This window comes from Dryobates pubescens, chromosome 3 (genome assembly GCF_014839835.1).
Source record: "Dryobates pubescens isolate bDryPub1 chromosome 3, bDryPub1.pri, whole genome shotgun sequence".
NCBI classification, from domain to species: Eukaryota; Metazoa; Chordata; class Aves; order Piciformes; family Picidae; genus Dryobates; species Dryobates pubescens.
This window is the reverse complement of record NC_071614.1, coordinates 24,042,276-24,061,386: the sequence shown is the minus strand read 5'-3', so window position 1 is coordinate 24,061,386 and position 19,111 is coordinate 24,042,276. Positions and strand designations below refer to the sequence as shown.

At 52.2% G+C, this 19,111-nt stretch overlaps 2 protein-coding genes across 5 annotated transcripts in view; one reads left to right on the top strand and one right to left on the bottom strand.

Moving 5' to 3' along the window:
* Nucleotides 1-2,851: 2,851 nt before the first annotated feature.
* LOC104308321 (low density lipoprotein receptor adapter protein 1) lies at nt 2,852-9,390 on the bottom strand. Of its 4 annotated transcripts, XM_054179850.1 has the most exons (7): nt 9,272-9,390; nt 6,558-6,700; nt 5,581-5,693; nt 4,831-4,945; nt 4,421-4,493; nt 3,857-3,969; nt 2,852-2,960 (listed from the first exon to the last, which is right to left on the bottom strand). In XM_054179850.1, exons 1-7 carry the CDS (start codon nt 9,354-9,356, stop codon nt 2,907-2,909), a joined length of 696 nt encoding a protein of 231 aa, XP_054035825.1. In that variant the 5' UTR covers nt 9,357-9,390; the 3' UTR covers nt 2,852-2,906. The 4 variants fall into 4 exon arrangements, with proteins under 4 accessions (XP_054035825.1, XP_054035824.1, XP_054035826.1 ...); XM_054179849.1 differs by having other exon boundaries at nt 2,910-3,969; XM_054179851.1 differs by lacking the exon at nt 3,857-3,969 and having other exon boundaries at nt 2,910-2,960.
* Nucleotides 9,391-9,458: 68 nt separating this feature from the next.
* IFT172 (intraflagellar transport 172) overlaps nt 9,459-19,111 on the top strand; it is a 41,186-nt gene continuing 31,533 nt past the window's right edge. Inside the window, exons 1-9 of the mRNA XM_054180165.1 lie at nt 9,459-9,648; nt 9,825-9,973; nt 10,090-10,202; nt 11,719-11,758; nt 13,540-13,605; nt 13,967-14,046; nt 15,452-15,539; nt 16,347-16,561; nt 17,343-17,466. Of these exons, the coding sequence (XP_054036140.1) occupies nt 9,459-9,648; nt 9,825-9,973; nt 10,090-10,202; nt 11,719-11,758; nt 13,540-13,605; nt 13,967-14,046; nt 15,452-15,539; nt 16,347-16,561; nt 17,343-17,466 (1,065 nt within the window). The remainder of the gene's footprint in view (nt 9,649-9,824; nt 9,974-10,089; nt 10,203-11,718; nt 11,759-13,539; nt 13,606-13,966; nt 14,047-15,451; nt 15,540-16,346; nt 16,562-17,342; nt 17,467-19,111) is intronic.

Genomic DNA, 19,111 nt, shown 5'->3' with positions numbered 1-19,111 from the left:
TGGCTCAAAAGCAGTGTTGTCTCTGTGGGGTTGTGTTTGTGCCTGTGTGTACCAGCACTTCTTGAAGACATGTGTCTGGCACTTAGGAGACCTGTTCTTGCTGTGCAAGAGCTGCAGGTCTTCTGAGGTTGTCCTGCATACCTCCAGCCCTTGAAGGATGGCTAGTGCTGCAGGTGAGTCGTATCACGCTGCTGGACAAGGTGCAGCCTGTCCCACTGAGGATGGCATCACAGTTGTGTTCTCTGCACAACAAAACAGGCTGCAGAGAGCAGAGCCAGCCAGGGCCAGGAAGGAGGACAGGGCCAGAGTCCATCAGGCTGCTGGCTAGAGGGGGCTGTGCTTCTCCCTGATCAGGTGAGAAGAGAGGTACTTGAGGAGCAAAGCACCATGGTGGTGGAGTACAGCTGATGCTGCGCTGTAACTTCAGCTACAGGGAGCACAATAGCTCCAGAGAAACAAATCACCTTGATTTCAATGACTTCTGTTTTTTTAAGACATTATGTTTAAGAAAACAATAGGGGTGCCAGAATGCCAGCCTTTCCTCAAGCCTCACCAGGCTGCCAGCCTTGCCCACAGCACCTGCCACCAGCACCAGCTGGGAAATAGGCTCTCACAGTGAGTCCTGCTCCACTGGGGTTGTCAGTGCCACCAGCCTCAGGAGACATGCTGCAATGTTACAGGAACCCAGAAGAAATGCCCTCACCTGGCAAGCAGCTGCAACTTGCTACTTGGAGGAACCAGACATCCTGCTGGCTGCAGCCACCCCTGTGCTGTCTGGGGAAGCAGACCAAGGGCATGGCATACCTGTGTTTCCAGACCACAGCCAGGCATGTAGGACAGAGGCACCCCAGAGCAGAAGTGTGCACATGGGGAGAGTTTGAGACCTGCTGACACACAGGGGTTGGTGTCCCCTCTGGCTGGCCTCAGCATGGTCAACTCCTGGTGGGCCAGATGACATTTACAGTGCTTAAGACACACCAGCACAGCCTGGACCAGCTCCCCTCAGATAAGGGCCACCCTGGGCCCTGCAGCCCTCAGCATAGGGAGAACCACTCTGTCAGCACTAGCAGCTGAAGATGGGTAGCTGCAGGCTCTGTGAGCTCAGGACACAGCCCAGCACTCTTCACTGCAGGAAGTGCAGCAGATACAGCACCTTGCACACTTGTGCCTGGTAACCCATCAAACCCAACTGGCAACAGTAAAAAACTTAGTTTATTTCCCTATAAAGGCAGAGCTTTCCTTTAAAAACCAGCTCATCTCACTCGTGAGAAGGTGTGGGGCTGAACTGCAGGGGAAAGGCCTTCCTCACTCCTCCAGCTTCCTGAGGGTCACACATGCTGAGCAAATCCTCCACCATCTCCAGGGGCTGCTCAGCCTCGGCTGGTCCCCAGTTGCCACCACGAGGAGCAGGGCAGGAGAGATGAGCGAGGCAGGGCACACGGCATAGCATGAGGTGCACTTGGGGTGCCCTGCCTGCACTGGGAGTGGGCAGAGCAGGGAGTACTGGTCCACCAGCCTGAGCTGGAAGCAGGGAGCAGCTGCAGCGGTTCATGCAGGACAAGGAGCAGGCGTTGCAGTCTGTGCACTGCATGGCAGCGGTGCCAGCAGGCCCCAAGCCTGGCAGGCATTGCCAGGGGCAGGTGCTGTCTGGCCCGGGGGCAGGCACAGGGTGAATCCTGAGTGGCTGGTCCATTGTCATCGAGATTTAGCTTAGCCCAGAGGAGTCTCAGGGCCAGCAGTCCTGAGGCCAGCTGTAGGGAGGTCTCCAACCCCTCCTGGCCCCCTCCAGCTATCTGGGGGTTGTCCCAGACGGTAGCACAGGAGCTGTGCAGTGGGAGAGCTTGCTCTGGGCACAAGAGGTGCTGACCCTGAAAAGCGAGATGAAAGAAGACCATGAGGCATGTGGTTTGGAGCCCAGCACAGCCTGGGAGGGGAGGCAGACCTTCCCAGGTGAGTCACCACCTTCTGCTGCAGAGGACATGCTGGGGATATGGCAGCTCAGCACTGAAGGAAGAAACTTACCTGCTGGGCTGTGGGCTCCCCTCCCCAGTTCCTCTGTGCTGCTTTGGAAGAGAACAGAACACCTATTAGACACCAAGCAAGGCCTGCTGAGATGCAGCACCTTGACAACACTAGCATGGTGCAGCAGTACCAGGCACTTAAGAGTGCAGAAGCCCAGTAGCCACCAAACCCTTTCCACAGTCCAGCCTGTCCTGAGGCTGCAAAGCCACATCCCCACCCCATCAGGAGCTCCCACATACAAAGAGCTGCCAGTTCCCAAGGTCCTGCACAGACATCTCTCCTGCCTGTGCATGGATTGATAGCCAGCTGACACCAGCTCAGACCAGGCTCAGTGCTGTCAGACCCCAGCCAGGTGCCAGGCACATGGAGAACAGCAATGATGGAACAGGCCTCTTGCATCCACCACCACAGGCACTTCAGCAAGCACCTATGGGTTAATCCTTCACTGCTGAACTGGTACCATCAGCTCCTCCCAAGCACAGGACAGACACCAGTGAGCTCAGCCCCAGACCATATTCCACACAGAAGTCACCACAACCAGGCCTCCATCCTGGCCCAAAACCAGGGAAATCAGTGGGAGAAGTCTGAGTGCCACTTGAGAAGTATGTCTGGATAGGCTGGCCTCAACAAACAGTGGCAGAAACAGAACAAGTACCATCTCTGTGTACATCCTGAGGGTGAGCATCTTCCCCACCACAGCACCATTCCCTGTGCACTTGATCAAAGCACAGGGACCAGCAAGAAGCTCTCCCCTGCTTCCATGCAGATCTCCTCCATGCTCCCACTATGCTCAAGGCCTCAGCAGCTCCCCTTGCATGGAATACAGAGAAGGAAAGAAAACAGGGCTCATCAGAGGGCTCCCTGAACATAAGCACCTAGAACACCTACCTAGATAAGGTTTCACCGATGTTATCATCTTCCTCCTCCTCTTCCTCCTCCTGGCAAACAAACAAAGCCAACCATGACACCTTGCTGCCTGGGCCAGTCTATGTCAGGAGCAGGACTGGGCTGCCCAGAGCCTGTTCTAGAGCCACAGGGCAGTCCCCAGCCCCACTACAAGACATGGTCACCCACCAGGCACAGGCAAAGGGGAAAAGGTGGCACCTGCAGCACTGTGCTGCTGAAATCTTTAGGGCTCAGGCATAAGGGCAAAGAGACCTCAGCTCTGCTCACACCCCCCCTGTCAGCAGAGCACAAACAAGGGCTGTGAGCAGGAAACAAGCCAAGATGGCTGCTGCACCCAGAGCACCTTTGCCCAGAGACATCTTTAGCTGGAGGGTCAGGCAGAGGGACCACCCAGGAGCAGGCTGTAAGCATGAGATGCCCCAGGCTGGGCCGCCACTGCAAGCGTGAGGCCGAGAACCAAGCGTCCAGAGGCTCCTGGCCAGGGACACTGTGAGACCAGCAACTCTGGCAATGCTTTGCTGGGCTCTGGATGTGCAGAGGGTGTAGTGCAGATGGGCAGGGCTGACCACACAGCCCAGGCTGGCAAGATGATGACCAAAAAGTCCTCTCCTTCAGAGACAGCATCTCACTCCTAGCCATGGCACTAAGTGTGCAGAGCAGGTCCCAACTCCCTGTCTGAGCAGGGCTGAGGGATGCAACAATGCTGGGCCTGACAGGAGAGCTCCTAGAGCAAAGACTACCCAAGGAACCATCCCTGCCTTGGGAGCCAGCAGAGCACAGTCCCCTTCTTCATGTCAGTCAAGGGAGGCTACACAAACATTCACAGGGTCCTGGAAGGTCAGGAGGTGGAAGCTGCATAAGGGTTACTCTTTTCCTTCCCTAATGTGAGACATTCCCTGGGCATGGGCCAGACTTGCACATACTGTACCCCAAACTGGTGTCTGAAGGGAGGGCTCCCCGGGGGGGCTGGCTCACTGGGTCTGCTGGGCTCACTGCTCTCCAAGACACATGAAGGGTGAAGGGGCTGTTCCTGCCTAGAGCCTGGGACAGGGCAAAAGCAGCAGAGTTAGTACCTACAACCTGGGGAGGTACAGGCAGGACTGTGGGCAAGGGGCAGATGCCCCCACTGTGCCCAGGGGAGGGGCGGAAACGAGAGTGCAGGATCAGTGCTCAGGGCAGGCACAAACAAGGGTGCAGGATCAGTGCTCAGGGCAGGTGCCACAGGGCCCCGAAGTGTGCTACAGCTCAGCAGTGCAGAGGAGTTCAGCATGGACAGCAGGGACAGCCCCACACCCACCCCAGACAGAGACAGTGCAGGCTGGCATGAGGTGCAGCAGCAGAGAACACCACGGCAGGGACAAGGCTCTCCCTGTTTGGTGTCTCACCAGACAAGCAGTGAGCCATCTCTCCACACAGCCCAGGACAGGGTTCCACAGGGGAGACCCCTGTCCCAGGGCTAGGCAGAGGGACACATTTGAGAGATTCCTCCTACCTGTATGTGCTGCTTCCCAGAGATCCAATGCCATCTGGAAAGCCTGGGCCACAGTCAGAGTCACAGCCTGGGCCTGTGTATGAGAAAGAGAGAATGCCTGCTTCCATCTGGGCCCTCAAGCCAGGACAACCACACTGCCATGAAACCTAGAGGCCCCAGGCTTCCTTTGTTGCCTTTATCTGCAGAGCAGACCCCCACAGACCCCCAGAGGAGATACCAGAGGAGCTGAGATAGAAGAACCTCCTTTTTTGCTCACTACCTGCCTCTGCATCATGAGCATACATGCTCCCTGGCTTTACTTCCAGCCAAGGTGCACAGAGGTCAGGACCTTCTCTCTCTTAAGATGGAAAAGGAAGGCTCTTGCTCCCACCCTTACCTCATGGAGCCAAAAGCAGAAGGGAAATGCTTACAATCTTCTTTTTGGGTGAGAGGAAAGCATGGCACTCCAGTGCTCCACTCTCCTGGCTCTGGGCAACATAAGCGAAGACTTTGTTCTGCAGCTTGTCTGTTGTGCAGTAGGAGATCCTGCAGGCAGAGAGGAGCTGCTCAGGGCAGTAAGGACCCCAGCACAGCTCTTCTGCTGAGCTCCTAGCTGACAGCCTGAGGCTTTCATCTGCCCCCACTGATAAGGTAGCCCAACCTCCTGGCAGCACCAAAGAGATGTCCTATATCTGCTTCCTTTCCAGCCATCAGCCCGCAGCCATGCTCCCATCGCACCCAACACCCACAGGCACCCAACTGGCAGCAGCAGAAAACCCCCCACATCAGCTCCCACAGCAACTGCCTTTAGCCATCCCCAGTCAGCCAATGACACCCTCCTGCCATTGCAGCCAAAATGGTGGTCCTGTGTCTGTGGAGAAACAGACAAGCAGGGACTTCCTAACCATCAGCCTATTCCTGCTTGAACATCAGAACAGAAAAGCTGGGTCCAGGGAAAGACAAATCTACTGAGCCAGAACTAAGGACCCTGCCTGCAACCAGCCCCAGGCAGTACTATAAGGCACAGCAGAGAGAGGGCACAGACCTCAGGGACCCAAGGAAGACCTAAGCTTGAAGGTACCACTGGCAGAAGGGCAGCCCTCTGGCTGCTCAAGATCCCATTGGTCCCTATCCAGCTGCTGGTGAATACCTCCACATGCCATACCACATGCCATGCCCACCTGTAAATAGAGATGTTCTCAACCATCTCCTTGGTGTCTGCATCCTGCAGTGAGATGCCCCTCGGAGACACTGTCAGAATCACCTTCTGGAACTTGCGAGCTCCCACCCGTGCCTGCCAGTGGGGAGACAACAGACACCTCTGTAAATCTGGCAAGGACTGTCACCTCCCCTCTCTGGCAGGAGTTCCCAGACCCTGTATGGAATGCCACCCACCTGGACCCTTGCTTCAAAGCTCCTGTTGTAGGGGTGGAAAAGCAGAGCCCAGGCATGACCTGCACAGAGCACCCCTGGGAATGCATGCACACCATTGACAAGCACAGGGGAAAAGACTGAGAGAAGTGGGGCTATATAGTCTTGAGAAGGGAAGGCTGAGAGGGGATCTTAATGTCTATAAATATCTGAGGGGTGGGTGTCAAAAGAAAGTGACAGTCTCTTTGGTGGTGCCCAGTAATGGGACAAGGAACAATGCTAAGTTGGAACACACAAGGTCCACCGCAACATGAGGAGAAACTTCTTTATGGTGAGGGTGACAGAGCACTGGCTGCCCAGAAAGGTTGTGGAGTCTCCTCTGGAGACTTTCAAAACCCACATGGCTATGTTCCTGTGAGGCCTGCCCTAGGTGATCCTGCTTTGACAGGGTAGTTGTACTAGATGATCTCTAGGGGTCCCTTCCAACCCCTAAGATTTCTATGATTCTATGACAGACCCACCTCCCTGGCACTTCCCCCTCCTCTCTATGCTGTGACTGGCACAGGTCTGCTCCCAACCATGCTCCTGGTGTGGAAGAAAGCAGCAATGGCTGTCCTGCAGGACACAGCTTACCCACTGACATAGGCAGGGACAGCCAGCCTCCTACATCTAACCCTCCCCTTGGGGACAGCCCATTCCCTCACTGGGGTTCAGAGCTGGGACAGAGACCCTTCCTGGAGTCCAGGGCCTGGGCTGTGAATTGTCTCTTCTCCACCCTGGCTCTCACCGTGGCCACAATCCTTCGGATGGCAGCAGCAGCCATGTCTTCTCCTTTGGGTTTTTCTACCAGTGTCATGCCTAGATACTTGAGTGTGAAGCACATCCCCTCAAGCAGCGGTTCCTGCATATCAGCCCAGCTCTCAGGAAGCTCTGCAAAGACAAAACATCTTAGAAGCTGTGAGCCAGAGGCCCCATGGCTGGTCCCAGCAGAACCTCCCCCCGACAACCTGCTGCAGCCTCACTCAACTGGGCACTCTCCTGACTTTGTGACATTCTTGGAAGAGGAACAGAATGAGAGGACAGTTTGCCCTCACAGCTTTGGTCCTCCATCCATGGAGATACAGGCTCTGTCAGCACAGATGGTAAGCTCCTGAATATCTGCAAAGGGCCTCAGATGCTGCAGTGTTCACTGTTACCTGCAAAGTCCTCATTCCTGAGTCTCATCTGTTTCGCTATGAGCAGGATGTTCTCAGCAGAGCACTCATCTCACCCACCTAAGCCACTGGCACACTTCTGGCATTTACTGCCACACTTGGTCAGATCAAAATCTCCACATTAACCCAGTCAGGCCCTGCAGGTGGCAGGGAAGGGGCAGCTCCTCCAGCACTTGCCATTCAAGCTGAGGTGGCTGAGCAGCAGTTGCACCACAAAGATTCTGTGATAAGGAAAAGCTGAGATTGGCATTTCAAGGACACACATTAGCTTCCTGGAAAACATGTTTTATGGATGAACTCCAAGGCACAGAGGGAAGAGAGCTCCCCCATGCATTACTTTGCAGGTCACAGAATTAAAGGGGCACCGGCTTCTGTTTCCTCTGCCCTCACTTTTCAAATCCCTTTGCTGCAGACAAGAAATTAAAAAACTAAGTACAAAACCCAAGAAGCAGAGTATCTGTTCAGTCAAGAAAGATTCCCTAGGGCCAGTCCTCAGCATCTCCAGCTTCCTTCAGAAGCCAGCCTGTTTCACCAGCATGTTCTGCCTCACAGCAGATGTGCTGGTGGAAGGAGACATAGCCCTACATCTGTCCTGACACAACCACTGTGGACACAGAACATACAAACCAAGCTCCTCAGAACCATCCACTCAACCTCTGCTCCCACAGGACAAAGTTTCAACACAAGTTCACTCTCATCAAAGGCAAAAGCTTTGGTTATCACACCAGCGTGCCTGGACACAAGGGTCCCTTGTGCCAAGTACTGCCTGGTGACAGTTTTCAAGAAGACCTGTCAGCATGTTTACCTAGATGCCAGAGTACAAGGGTGGTGAGAGGGGAGATATGCAGAAGGGCCAAAGACATGGGGAGTCACATGGGGAGTCCTTGGGGATTCAGCTCACAGAGGGAGGGAGGGAACAGACATTAGATGCTGTGCTGCAATCAGCAGGTCTGCACCCTGCCTTGGGAATTGCCCAGGTATCTACTGTTCACAACTTTGCCAGTACTGTTCAGGGTTATTTTTCATCTCTTTCCTGGGATTAGCTCCCTGAACATTACTGGCACACTTGCAGAAGGCTCAACTCATAATTGGAATAACCTGAACCCACAGGGAAATCAGGAGACTGTATTTGCACAGCATACTCCTGCACAAATGACAACTGCCAGGGAACCCACCTGGTGCCATGTAGCAGTCAGGGACCTCTGCCCAGGATAGGAGAGCACCAACTCACTCTGAACTTTGAGATAGAGCCCACACATGTTTGGGCTGCCAGAGCAAGCTCAGACCTTCCAGCCGTGACCAAGACAGCCCAGGCACAGCTCCCTTGCTCCCCAGGGCTCCCACGTGTGCCTGTGAGGCCAGTATCAGAGCTGCTTATACCACAGGTGGTGTGGCAGTCAGCGGCATGCAGGCCTGCGTGAGACTCTTCTCCCAAGGAACAAGAGATAGGACAAGAGGAAATGGTCTCCAGTTGCACCAAAGAAGATTTAGATTGGACATGAGGAACAATTTCTTCCCCAAAAGGGGTGTCAAGCCCTGCAACAGGCTGTCAGTGGCAGTGGTGCAGTTCCCATCCATGGAGAGGTTTAAAAGCCATGTAGGGGTGCTGTTGAGGGACATGGATTAGTGGTGACCTGGCAGTGCTGGGTTAATGGTTGGACTTGATGATCTCTTAGAGGTCTTTTCCAGCCAGAATGATTCCATGATTCTAAGCTCACATCTGCAGAGGACCTGGTGCAGGGGCTGAGGGAGGAGAAAGGCCTGTGGAGCCCGGGAGGGTACCCCCGGATGAGGCACAGCATGTTCCAGCACCCGGCATCTCCATCAACACCCGTCACGGCCGCCCCAGGCACTTCAGCCCATCGCTGCGGGTGGCCTCGATTGGAAAGTGGGGCAAGAGGCTGATGGCCAGGGGAGCCTGGCAGGGAGGAGCGGGCGAGCAGCCCCACATCGCTGCTGCCCATCGTGGCCTGCTGCCCCACAGCCTGCCCCAGGTCCTGTCCCAGTCTGCCCCACTGCACCCTCCGCTGCCCTGCGGCACAGCCGCAGCCCGTTCCCCGTTCCCGGATCCCGCAGAGCTGCCAGTCCGCCCCTGCCCGCGGCCCCACAGCCGCGCTCCGCACCGCTCCCCGCAGCAGGCAGCGGCCGTGCCCTGGGCCCAACCCGACCGAGACGCAGACTCCCCGCCCAGAGCGATGCGATGCCCCGTCCCGTCCCGTCCCGTTCCGTCCCGTCCCGTCCCGTCCTGTCCCCCGTCTGACTCCCGCTCCCCACGGCCCCCACTCACTGCGCCGCCGGCGGAGCCCCAGGCCGTGCCGGGCGAGGCGCGGGCTTCGCAGCACGGCGCGTCCCGCCGCCCGCAGCGCCTCCATGCCGGAGCCAAGCCGAGCCTAGCCCAGCCGAGCGGAGCCGGTAGCAGCGCCACAGCAGACCCGGGCGGTGGGGGAGCGGCGTCCGCCGCGGGGCTCGGCGCGATGACGTTAGCAGCGGCGGAGGCGCTGGGGTTGCCGTGGCAACGGGGGCGGGGTGAGGTGGGCCCGGCGGCGGCGGCGGCGGCAGCGCCACGGGCCCGTCCCGGTCCCGGTCCCGGTCCCGGTCCTTGCCTCGATCCCGGCGTTCGGTGCGATGCAACTGCGGCATGTGCGGACCTTGTTGGCCCCGCAGGTCAGACCAGGCTGGGAGAGGGGGAACGGGCCGGGCCAGGCGGGGATCGCGGGGTGGGCCGGGGGGTGGGAGCCTGTGTGTATCCCCGGGACGGGCCAGGGCGAGCGGGCTGGGCCGGGGCGGGGGAGAGCAGATCGGGGAGGGGGCGAGCCGGGCGTGCTGAACCTGTGTGTGCCCCCAGGACGGGACCGCCCGGGTGACATGCATGGCGTGGTCGGCCAGCAGCTCCCGGTTCGCCGTCTGCACGGCGGAGCGGGTCGTGCTGCTCTACGATGAGCACGGCGAGCGGAGAGACAAGTTCTCCACCAAGCCCGCCGACGCCAAGGTGAGGGGTCGGGACTGGGAACCGGGGACCGGACTACTGGTGCCACCAGGGAACTCTGCGGTGGCCCGGAGCCGGCCAGCCCTCCCTGGGGGTTCACCCCACTGTCCTCCCCACAGTACGGCCGGAGAAGCTACGTGGTCAAAGGCATGGCCTTCTCGCCGGACTCCACCAAAATCGCCATCGGCCAGACAGACAACATCGTCTATGTGTACAGGATTGGAGAGGAGTGGTGAGTCCACATCCGGGAATTTGCCAGGCAAGGTTGGATGGGTCTCTGAGCAGCCTGGTGTGGTGGAGGATGTCCCTGCTCACTGCGGGGAGGTTGGACTACTGGACCTGTAAGGGTCCCTTCCCACCCAAACCATTTTGTGATTACAGAATCGCAAAATCCCAGCATGGTGGATGTTGGAAGGGAGATCTTCTAGTCCAACCCCTCCTGCTAAAGGAGAGTCACCCAGAGCAGGTTGCCCAACATAGTTTCCAGGCAGGTTTGGAATCTCTGCAGAGAAGGAGACTACACAGCCTCTCTGGGCACTCTGTTCCACAGCTCTGTCGACATCATGGGAGAATTTTTGCTTCATGTTCAGATAGAACCTCCTGGGTTGCAGTTTGTACCCCTTGTCCTGTCAGTGGACACCACTGAGAAGAGTCCAACCCCATCCTCTTGACTGCCACCCTTTAGATATTCATGAGCATTGAGAAATTCTCTGTCTAAACAGCCCCAGTCCCAGCCTTTGCTCATCAGAAAGATGCTCCAGTTCCATAATTCTATGAGGAGAGGGCAGCAGTCTCCATCCTGCCATGGAGTGGACTTTCTGGTACTACTGTACCAATGTCCTGTCTGATCCTCAGCTGTGATGCTGTCATGGCTTAACCCCAGCCAGCAGCTGAGCCCCATGCAGTCACTAGTAAGGAGGAGAATTGAAAAACAAAGTAAAACTCATAGGTTGAGATAATATTTTATTAACTAAAATAAAATCTTACAATAATTGTAATGAAAAGGAATATAATGAGAGGAGATAAAGAAATAAACCCCACGGAAAGGACAAGTGGTGCACAATGCAGTTGCTCACCATCTGCTGACTGATGCTCCAGCAGAGATATTTTCCCCCAGCCAATTCCCCCACAGTTTATATACTGGGCATGATGTTTTAAGGTAAAGAATATCCCTTTGTCTATTTGAGGTCTGGTGTCCTGGCCATGCTCCCTCCCAGCTTCTGCTGCTCCTGCACACTGGATAAACATGGGAAGTTGGATTCCTTATCAACAATTGAAAACATTAGCATTCTTCTCCTGTTGAATCCAGAACCTGGCACTATTCTAGCTACCAGGAAGGAAAAGTAGCTCTGTCCCAGCTGAAGCCAGGACAGATGTGCATTATCCCATCTGCAGGGAATCACCCAGATGTTATCGTGGTGAGCAACAGATGTGGTTTCCCTATGGGAGCATTGGCCAGCTGAACCACTGTGGAGCTGGCCCTCTACTGCTGTCCCTTGTTTCATAGATGTAGAACTGAAGTGGTGTGCTAAAAGTGCTCAGAAAGGCAGGTTGACATAAGTTTGGAAGCTCAGAAGCTGGGGTTTTTTCATTTTCTGCTCAAGTTGGCTTCTGATAGACAGCAGTGTACAAAACTGCAATGGCCTGTTCTTGGCAGAAGTAAACCGTACTGCATACAGACAGCAGGCTAACCAGAACGGGCAGAACTGGCTTCACTGATAGTCATTTTTGTCTGCCTTTTTCTGTAGGGGTGACAAGAAGGTGATATGCAACAAGTTCATCCAAACGGTGAGCCCCCAAATCCTGTTTGACTACATTTTCTCCAGCATACAGCAGATAAATCAGAGGCTTCTTTGCTCATACTCACTTGGCCACACTGTCAGTGACACTTGCTCTCCAAAAGATGCAGGTAGATCCCAAGATAATTTCTGAATTTTGAGGCATGTGTTTACTCACTAGGCTTCAGAGGCTGCATAACAGCCAGCTGCATACAGGACTTAATTATTGAATGATCAGTGCAGTCAGCTGCAAAGCCTTGGAGACAACTTCAGGTATCAGTGGACCAAATGTTTTAAGGGAAAGGGAAATACAGGAGAGATTCTGAGCTCAGCTCTTTTTCCCAAGTTAGCAGCTCTAAGCCCCAAAATGCAAAGTGTGCAGGTTTCACTCCAACTGTGTATTTCCCATATGTTCCAAGGCCTCAGATTTGTGATTTCAGTCAGGCTGCCTTTGTGCTCTGCTGCTCTAGCTCTGCCTCCATGCATCAGTCTGCTCAGCAGGTCTCTGGGAAGGATTGTGTTGAGGTTGATGGAAGTATCTCAAAAAGGCAAAGGTGTTCCTTGCACAGAAATCTAAATCCTTTGCCATCAATATGAGAAACTTCTGGGTACTGACTGCTTTTCTCATTTTCAGCAGCAAATGCCCAGCAGCTTTCCTAGGCTCTTCAGCCAGTTGCCATCACACTGTGAACCCCACTTTCTCTATGTCACCAGAGAAGTTTTCTGCTAGGTATCCCCCTGAAGTACCCAGTAGCAGTTGTGAGGAATCATCCTAGTTCCAGTCCCCAGAAGATGTAGGTGAAGCTGCTCCTGGTGGAGCTGCTGGAGTTTCTGAGCCAGGTTTTCTCAAGCTGTCTCTCAGGTAAAGGGCAGCTGCAGTCTCTGAATTGAAAGCTGACATCTCAGGGCAGGGGGTTGTCCCACCACTGTGGCTGCTCTTAGAGAGGCAAAGATGGCACTCGAGCTTCACTGAGCACTCGCTTCTGGCTGTGGGCAGGGAAGCAATTCTGCTGCTCTGGCCATCAGTGAAGCAAAACATTGGTCAGGCTGGGTTGCTGCACACAGATAGCTTCTTGTGTTTTTACTGCAGTGCTGAATTTCTCTGTTCTCTCCTTCCCTGTCCCTTTTCTGCCATTTCTGTCATAATAAATCCTTCTTTTTTTCTAAGGCTGTATGTGTGGTTTCTTACTGCTGTGCCTGGTTTTCTCCTATAACTAAATACTGTTACATACACATTTTTGGTGTGTTCAGTTGATATGAGAGATCGTTTATTGAGCTCTTCCCACCTCTGGCCGTTGGCAAAACCTCTTAGACCTCTTGTGAACACAGTGGCACTGTTCAGCTCTGCTGAAGCAAGGTGTCCTGCCTGGGTTCACAATGACTGTGTGCACTTTTGGCTTCTGTGCACCAGTAGCCAAGCACACCACCCTGTTGTGAGGCTTGTTTCTTTTAAAATACCTATGGTTTTGTACATTCAACAGCAGCATATGTGGAAAACCACATATCTGATCAAAAAGTAATCCTCTCAGAAGAGCATCCAGGCTGAACACAACTAGTATAGCGCTGATGCTTTGCTTCAGCCCTTCCGAGGCTGCTGCTCTACCCCAGCTCACTCTGACCTAGTTTAAGCTTTAGCCTCAATCCTGCTTTAAAGTCTGTCCAAATGCCCCCATCTCTTATCTTTCTTGCTTTGAGTGGTCTTACTGTTCATGAGCTGTCTTATGTAGCAATGGGGCAAGAGCTAAGCAGGGTGGAGCTCTTACCTCTTGTTTTTTACCTCCTTCTCGGCAGAGTGCTGTGACCTGCTTGTCGTGGCCAGCAGAGAATGTCATTGTCTTTGGTCTTGCTGAAGGAAAGGTAGAGAAGTTTGTTATATGCCTGGTTTTGTTTTCCATGTAGGGGCTTTTCCAAGCACCTGGGCTGCAGGGTAGGAGCTGTTACTGTGTGTATCAACAAAGGGATAACACCACTGACTTGAATTTCCTGGGTTTGGTTCCCTGTTAGTGCTTGGGGGTTCTGCTGGACCATTTGGTCCTTTTCCTGAGCCTTTCTAGAAATGGGGAAGTGGTGTGACTCCAACTTTTCCACTTCTTCTCCAACCCATCAGAAAGCAATGAGCTTCCTGTGGCCATGGACTGGGAAACCTCTGGGGATGTGACGTGGGGAGAAACCCACATTTTGCAGGCAGAAGCACCATTGATCAGATTCTCTTTATCAGGTTCGTTTAGCTAACACAAAGAACAACAAGTCTTCCACCATTTATGGGACAGATTCCTATGTGGTCTCACTAACTTCCAAGTGAGTATGGTATTGCTGTGGCTTACACTGCTTTGGCTTAGTCTCCTGCCCACTGTGGGCCTTGACATACCTGGTGCTGCTGTGGGAGGGTGCCACAGTGTCCTTCTGCTGTTGAGATAATAAAATTCCCTGCTTCCCTGAAGGAATTCCTTTCTAAAATCTGATACCTCTCTGTGCCACAATGGCCCATGGAGTGTGATAGTTCCTCAAACACATTTCAGGCTGTGTTGATTTGTTTGAGTCCATGACTTTATAAAGATTAATTTTGTTAGCTTCATCTGGCTAATTGCTAACACTAGTCAAGTTTAAGGGCTACCAAAAAGAAGCTAAAATACTCTGCCAGGTAAAACCATGAGAAAAATAAAGTGTGATTTAAAACTATTTTAATTAAGATTTCATTTTAACTGCTTTAGTATCCTTCACCTAAAAAATTGTAAGCAATGTCCTGGTCCTGGCAGTGGGATTTTCACTGTATGATATCATTATGGTTTTTGAGTGATAAAAAAATGAATCCTCCCTGAAATTGGCCTAGGAGTCTGACTTCCTGCTGCTGTGAAGCCCTTTCAACATCTGCCTGCCTTGGCCTCTGTTGCAGAAGGTTTCTATTCCCTTGCTCTCCCCCTCTCTTCCCCATTTTCTTTCCTCTCCCTCTCCCCTAATCCTCCTCCCAACTTGCTTTCCCCTCTTCCTCGTTTCTAAAGGCAGATCACACTGTTACTGTCATGGTATCCATGACAAGGCTGGGGTTGCAGTCATCAGTGGACAGGTATATGATCCCTGGGTTGTTTTGGAGTTTGGATTCTGTAATTGAGTCATCACTATATATGGTGTGGTTTTTTTTCTGGGTATGTTACATTAGGTCTGTTTCTTCTTACCTGCTCTCTTCTCCCTGCTTGTGTCAAGAGGTGCACAAGACATTTATGCTACAGATAATGGACTTAGGCCTGACACGTTTGTCCAGGTGTTTCTTCTCTAAACTGTACTACTTTCAGGGATTCCTGAAGTCACACTACCCAGTGTCAGTTCTGGAAGAATTCCAGTGCAAGGGTTGTTTGAGTTGCCTTCCTATAAGAAATTGTGCCCATAGTCATTGTTTTATTTCAGGTTACTTACCCCCCCTGGTTTAATAATACAGGAAGTTTGGTATAGTGATTTTACGTGGTGAAGACATTGAACTGGCCACTCTCCTCTCTGCTCCCCAAGCTTGTGTCTGCTTTGTTTTTACAGACACTGATAAAGATCCTAGATACTCTTCTGTTCATCACCCAGGTCGTATTCGGTGAAGGTTTCCTTGATGAGAAACATCAACAATGACCCTGGGAGCAGCTCCTTTGGGCCAGGATATGAAAATAAAGCTGCAAATCGTACTGCAATATTGCATCATCCTGTCTGTGTTTCTTTGCAGTGTGTCAGGGAAGGGAATCCTGTCTGGCCATGCAGATGGAACCATAGTACGCTTCTTCTTTGATGATGAGGGCTCAGGTGAATCACAGGTATCAAAGATCCTTCTTCAAGGGGCAGAACTCCTCTTTGCACAGTCTCCTCCACAGCTCAAGAGTTCTGTAAAGGGATCAGGCCATGAAGGGAGGTCTGGAGAGAAGCTGCAGTCAGCATTCAGTAGCATAGGGTTTTTTGGAGTATTGATGAAGAGACTAGATGCTTTGAAATGCACTGAGTGCAGTGATAAGAGGGGGAAATGAGGGTTTTGTATATGAAACACGAGGTTTTTCAAGTGTCTGGAAAGACCTGATGTTAGAGTGTCCAGAAGAATGATGCTCAACAGGACAGAGTTCCAGGCAATAGCTCTTGTCACCTTCTCCTAAGGCAATATATAATTATCCCAGTTAACCCTCATCTCAAGCTCACCCTCTGTCTTTGGACAGGGTACTCAAGACACCCAACATTTCTCCTGAGCCTCCTGCTCCTCCGCAAAAGGATTGTCTGTGCCTCAAGCTCTTTTCTCTCCAGCTTCTCTCCAGAGGACAGCTTTTGTCCTCTACCAGGATACGCTGAAGGCCCATAGACAACCTGCTGTTAAGAGTGCAGCCCAGGCTGGTTAATGATGCTGGCCTTCCTACTGCTATCAGGAATCTTCTCTCCCAGTTAAATAAATTGAATAGTGGCACAGTTCTGGCTTCTGCCTACCTTCCTATGGCCTGTGGCAGGCAGACAAAGCAATCTACATGAACTGGACTCTATAAAACGGCCTCATACTGGTCTCAGTGTGATAGCTGAATGCAAAAGCCAGTTTGGGGTAGAGCCATTCACATTTTCAGGATGTCCTTTCTTGTCTGTTGAAGGGTAAATTTGTGGTGCACCCCTGTCCTCCTTATGCCCTTGCATGGGCTTCCAACAGCATTGTGGCTGCAGGCTGTGATAAGAAGATTGTAGCTTATGGGAAGGAGGGCAATGTGATCCAAACCTTTGACTACAGCCGGGACTCGTCAGAGAAGGAGTTCACCACAGCAGCTGCCAGTCCTGGTGGCCAGTCTGTCATCATTGGCAGCTATGACAGGTATGGTGCCTGATGTTAGGGTCTCTCCATTGCAAAGCATTCTTCTTCAGCTGTGCACAGTTCTTCATGTCCTGCACTTGGATCACAACAATCCCATGCAACACTCTGGAGTGGGGGAATTGTTGCTGGGGTTGTTGGTTGATAGGCACTGAATATGGGTCAGCAGTATACTTGAGTGGCCAAGAAGGCCAAGAGCTTCCTGGCTTGGATCAGCAATAGTGTGGCCAGCAGGACTAGGGCAATGATTATCTCCTTGTACTGGACACTGGTGAGACCACACCTTGAGTCCTAGATTCAGTTATGAGAAACTCACTCTTATGTCCAAGAAGGATATTGAGGTGCTAGAGCTTGACTAGAGAAGAGCAATGAGGCTGTTGAAGGGTCTGGAGCACAAGTCTTGTGGGGAGCAGCTGAGGGAACTGGGGTTGTTTAGCCTAGAGAAAAGGAGGCTCAGGAAAGACCTTGCTCCCTACAACTCCCTGAAATGAGGTTGGAGCAAGGTGAGGATCGGTCTCTTCTGCCAAGGAGCAAGAGACATGACAAGAGGAAACAGTCTTCTGTAGTGCTAGAGGAGGTTTAGGTTGGACATGAGGAACAACTTTTTCTCTGTCAGTCCCTGATGGAGTTCTCATCCCTGGAGGGGTTTAAAAGTTGTGTAGTTGTGGTGCTGAGGGACATGGTTTAGTGGTGACCATGGCAGTGCTGGGTTAATGGTTGGACTTGATGATCTTGAAGGTCTTTTCCCATGATTCTGTCTTTACTTTCTTACCTGTTCTCACAGGTTGAGGGTTTTGAACTGGAGCCCACGCCGCAGTGCATGGGAAGAAGGCAAACCCAAAGAAATACCTCATCTTTACACCATCACTGCTTTAGCCTGGAAGAGGGATGGTTCACGCATCTGTGCGGTTTGTATCAGCAGCCCCGAGCCCAGTAGCCTCACCAGGGATGCTTACACAGGCTCCTGACACTTATACACAGCTTACAAGTAACGTGAACCAGGGAGAGCTTTTGGGATTGGTCATGCCGTGGCCTGGGTGTGCGGTGCACAGTGCCAGGGTTGAGACCTTGTGTGAGGGACACTGCTGCAGTCAGGTGTGTAGAGTGTAAAGCTGTAAAGTATCTTGGGCAACATGTGATGTCTCCTGGGTGACAACAGTCCTCTTTTTGTCACAGATTCATAAAGAAGCCAGCACAGCTTCTGTAGAGCAGTTCTGTGGTGGTTTGAGCCTTAACTGGGACGTAAGAGCTCAGATGGGGGCAAGGCTGAGAATCCCTCCCCCACTCTCCTCTCCTCCTTCCCAATAGAGAGGGGAAAAAAAAAGGGAAGGAGCAAATCCACCAAAAAATAATTTGGAGTCAGCTTGGAAGTAGAGAGGTAAATAATTTTCTTTAAACAATATATATATATGTAACAATAACAGGTAAGGTTCACAAGGGCAAGGAACAAGGATGGATGGGAGGGGGAACAAAACAAGAATACAAAACCAGTCTCTCTGAAGAGGCACAGAGGCAGCAGGGAGAAGGATCAGGCCCAACCACATGGCAGAGAAGCAGGGAGCCACCAGCAGTCCTCATCCAAGCCAAGGCAAGGCCCAAGAGAGCTAATGGCTGCAGTATCCTCCCTTTAGTAGCCTTGCTGGGCAGGGAGGGGAGTGGAACAGACTAATTTAGTTTCCCAGGGGGAAACCCCCCCTGCAGGGAGGGCAATGCTCTTACAAGCCCTCCCCCCACTGCTTCCGGGATGAGCATTAACCCATCACAAATCCTCTGATCATTCTTTCCTCTGAGCACTTGTGGGAAGCAGAATGGAAATTAATCTGTTTCTTATACTCTGTTTATCTGCTGTGTTTTCATTTCAGAGCTCTATTCTACTTTCAGCCACTGGGACTTGATTAGAATAGAATAGAATAGAATAGAATAGAATAGAATAGAATAGAATAGAATAGACCAGATTGGAAGAGACCTTCAAGATCATCGCGTCCAACCTATCAACTAATCCAACACCACCCAAACAACTAACCCATGGCACCAAGCACCCCATCAAGTCTCCTGAACACCTCCAACGATGGTGACTCCACCACCTCCCCAGGCAGCCCATTCCAATGGGCAATCACTCTCTCTGTATAGAACTTCTTCCTAACATCCAGCCTAAACCTCCCCTGGTGCAGCCTGAGACTGTGTCCTCTTGTTCTGGATCTTTCTCTGTTCAGTTAAATAATTCTTGAAAGTATTTTAGTCTTTCTGCAAATCCTCCAGTATTGTGTTGATAACTCCTAAAGCACGTTAAATTATTTAGGAAGGTTGCTTTTTATAAACTCTTAAGATTTTTTTGCATCTCTCTCTGTTCAGCAATCAAGAATCCCTGGAATATTTTCAGAGAATTAATAGAACATGTGAAAAAAATGTTGCAGAGAAGGGGAAGGAGCTAAGGGATAGGAGATTGATGAAAGGAATGGGGGTGTTATAAAGAAAGATAAAAAGGCCCAGAAGGCCAATTGCATCCTGGGCTGCAGCAAAAGAAGTGTGGCCAGCAGATTGAGAGGGGTAATT

Excerpts from the sequence above, each read along its gene's own strand:
- LOC104308321 (XM_054179848.1), bottom strand. The coding sequence starts at position 9,356 with ATGGAGGCGCTGCGGGCGGCGGGACGCGCCGTGCTGCGAAGCCCGCGC. Across the intron at positions 5,694-6,557 it reads TCCGAAGGATTGTGGCCACG|GCACGGGTGGGAGCTCGCAA; the intron begins GTGAGAGCCAGG and ends CCCCACTGGCAG. Across the intron at positions 4,494-4,830 it reads TCTCACCCAAAAAGAAGATT|GCCCAGGCTGTGACTCTGAC; the intron begins GTAAGCATTTCC and ends TCTCATACACAG.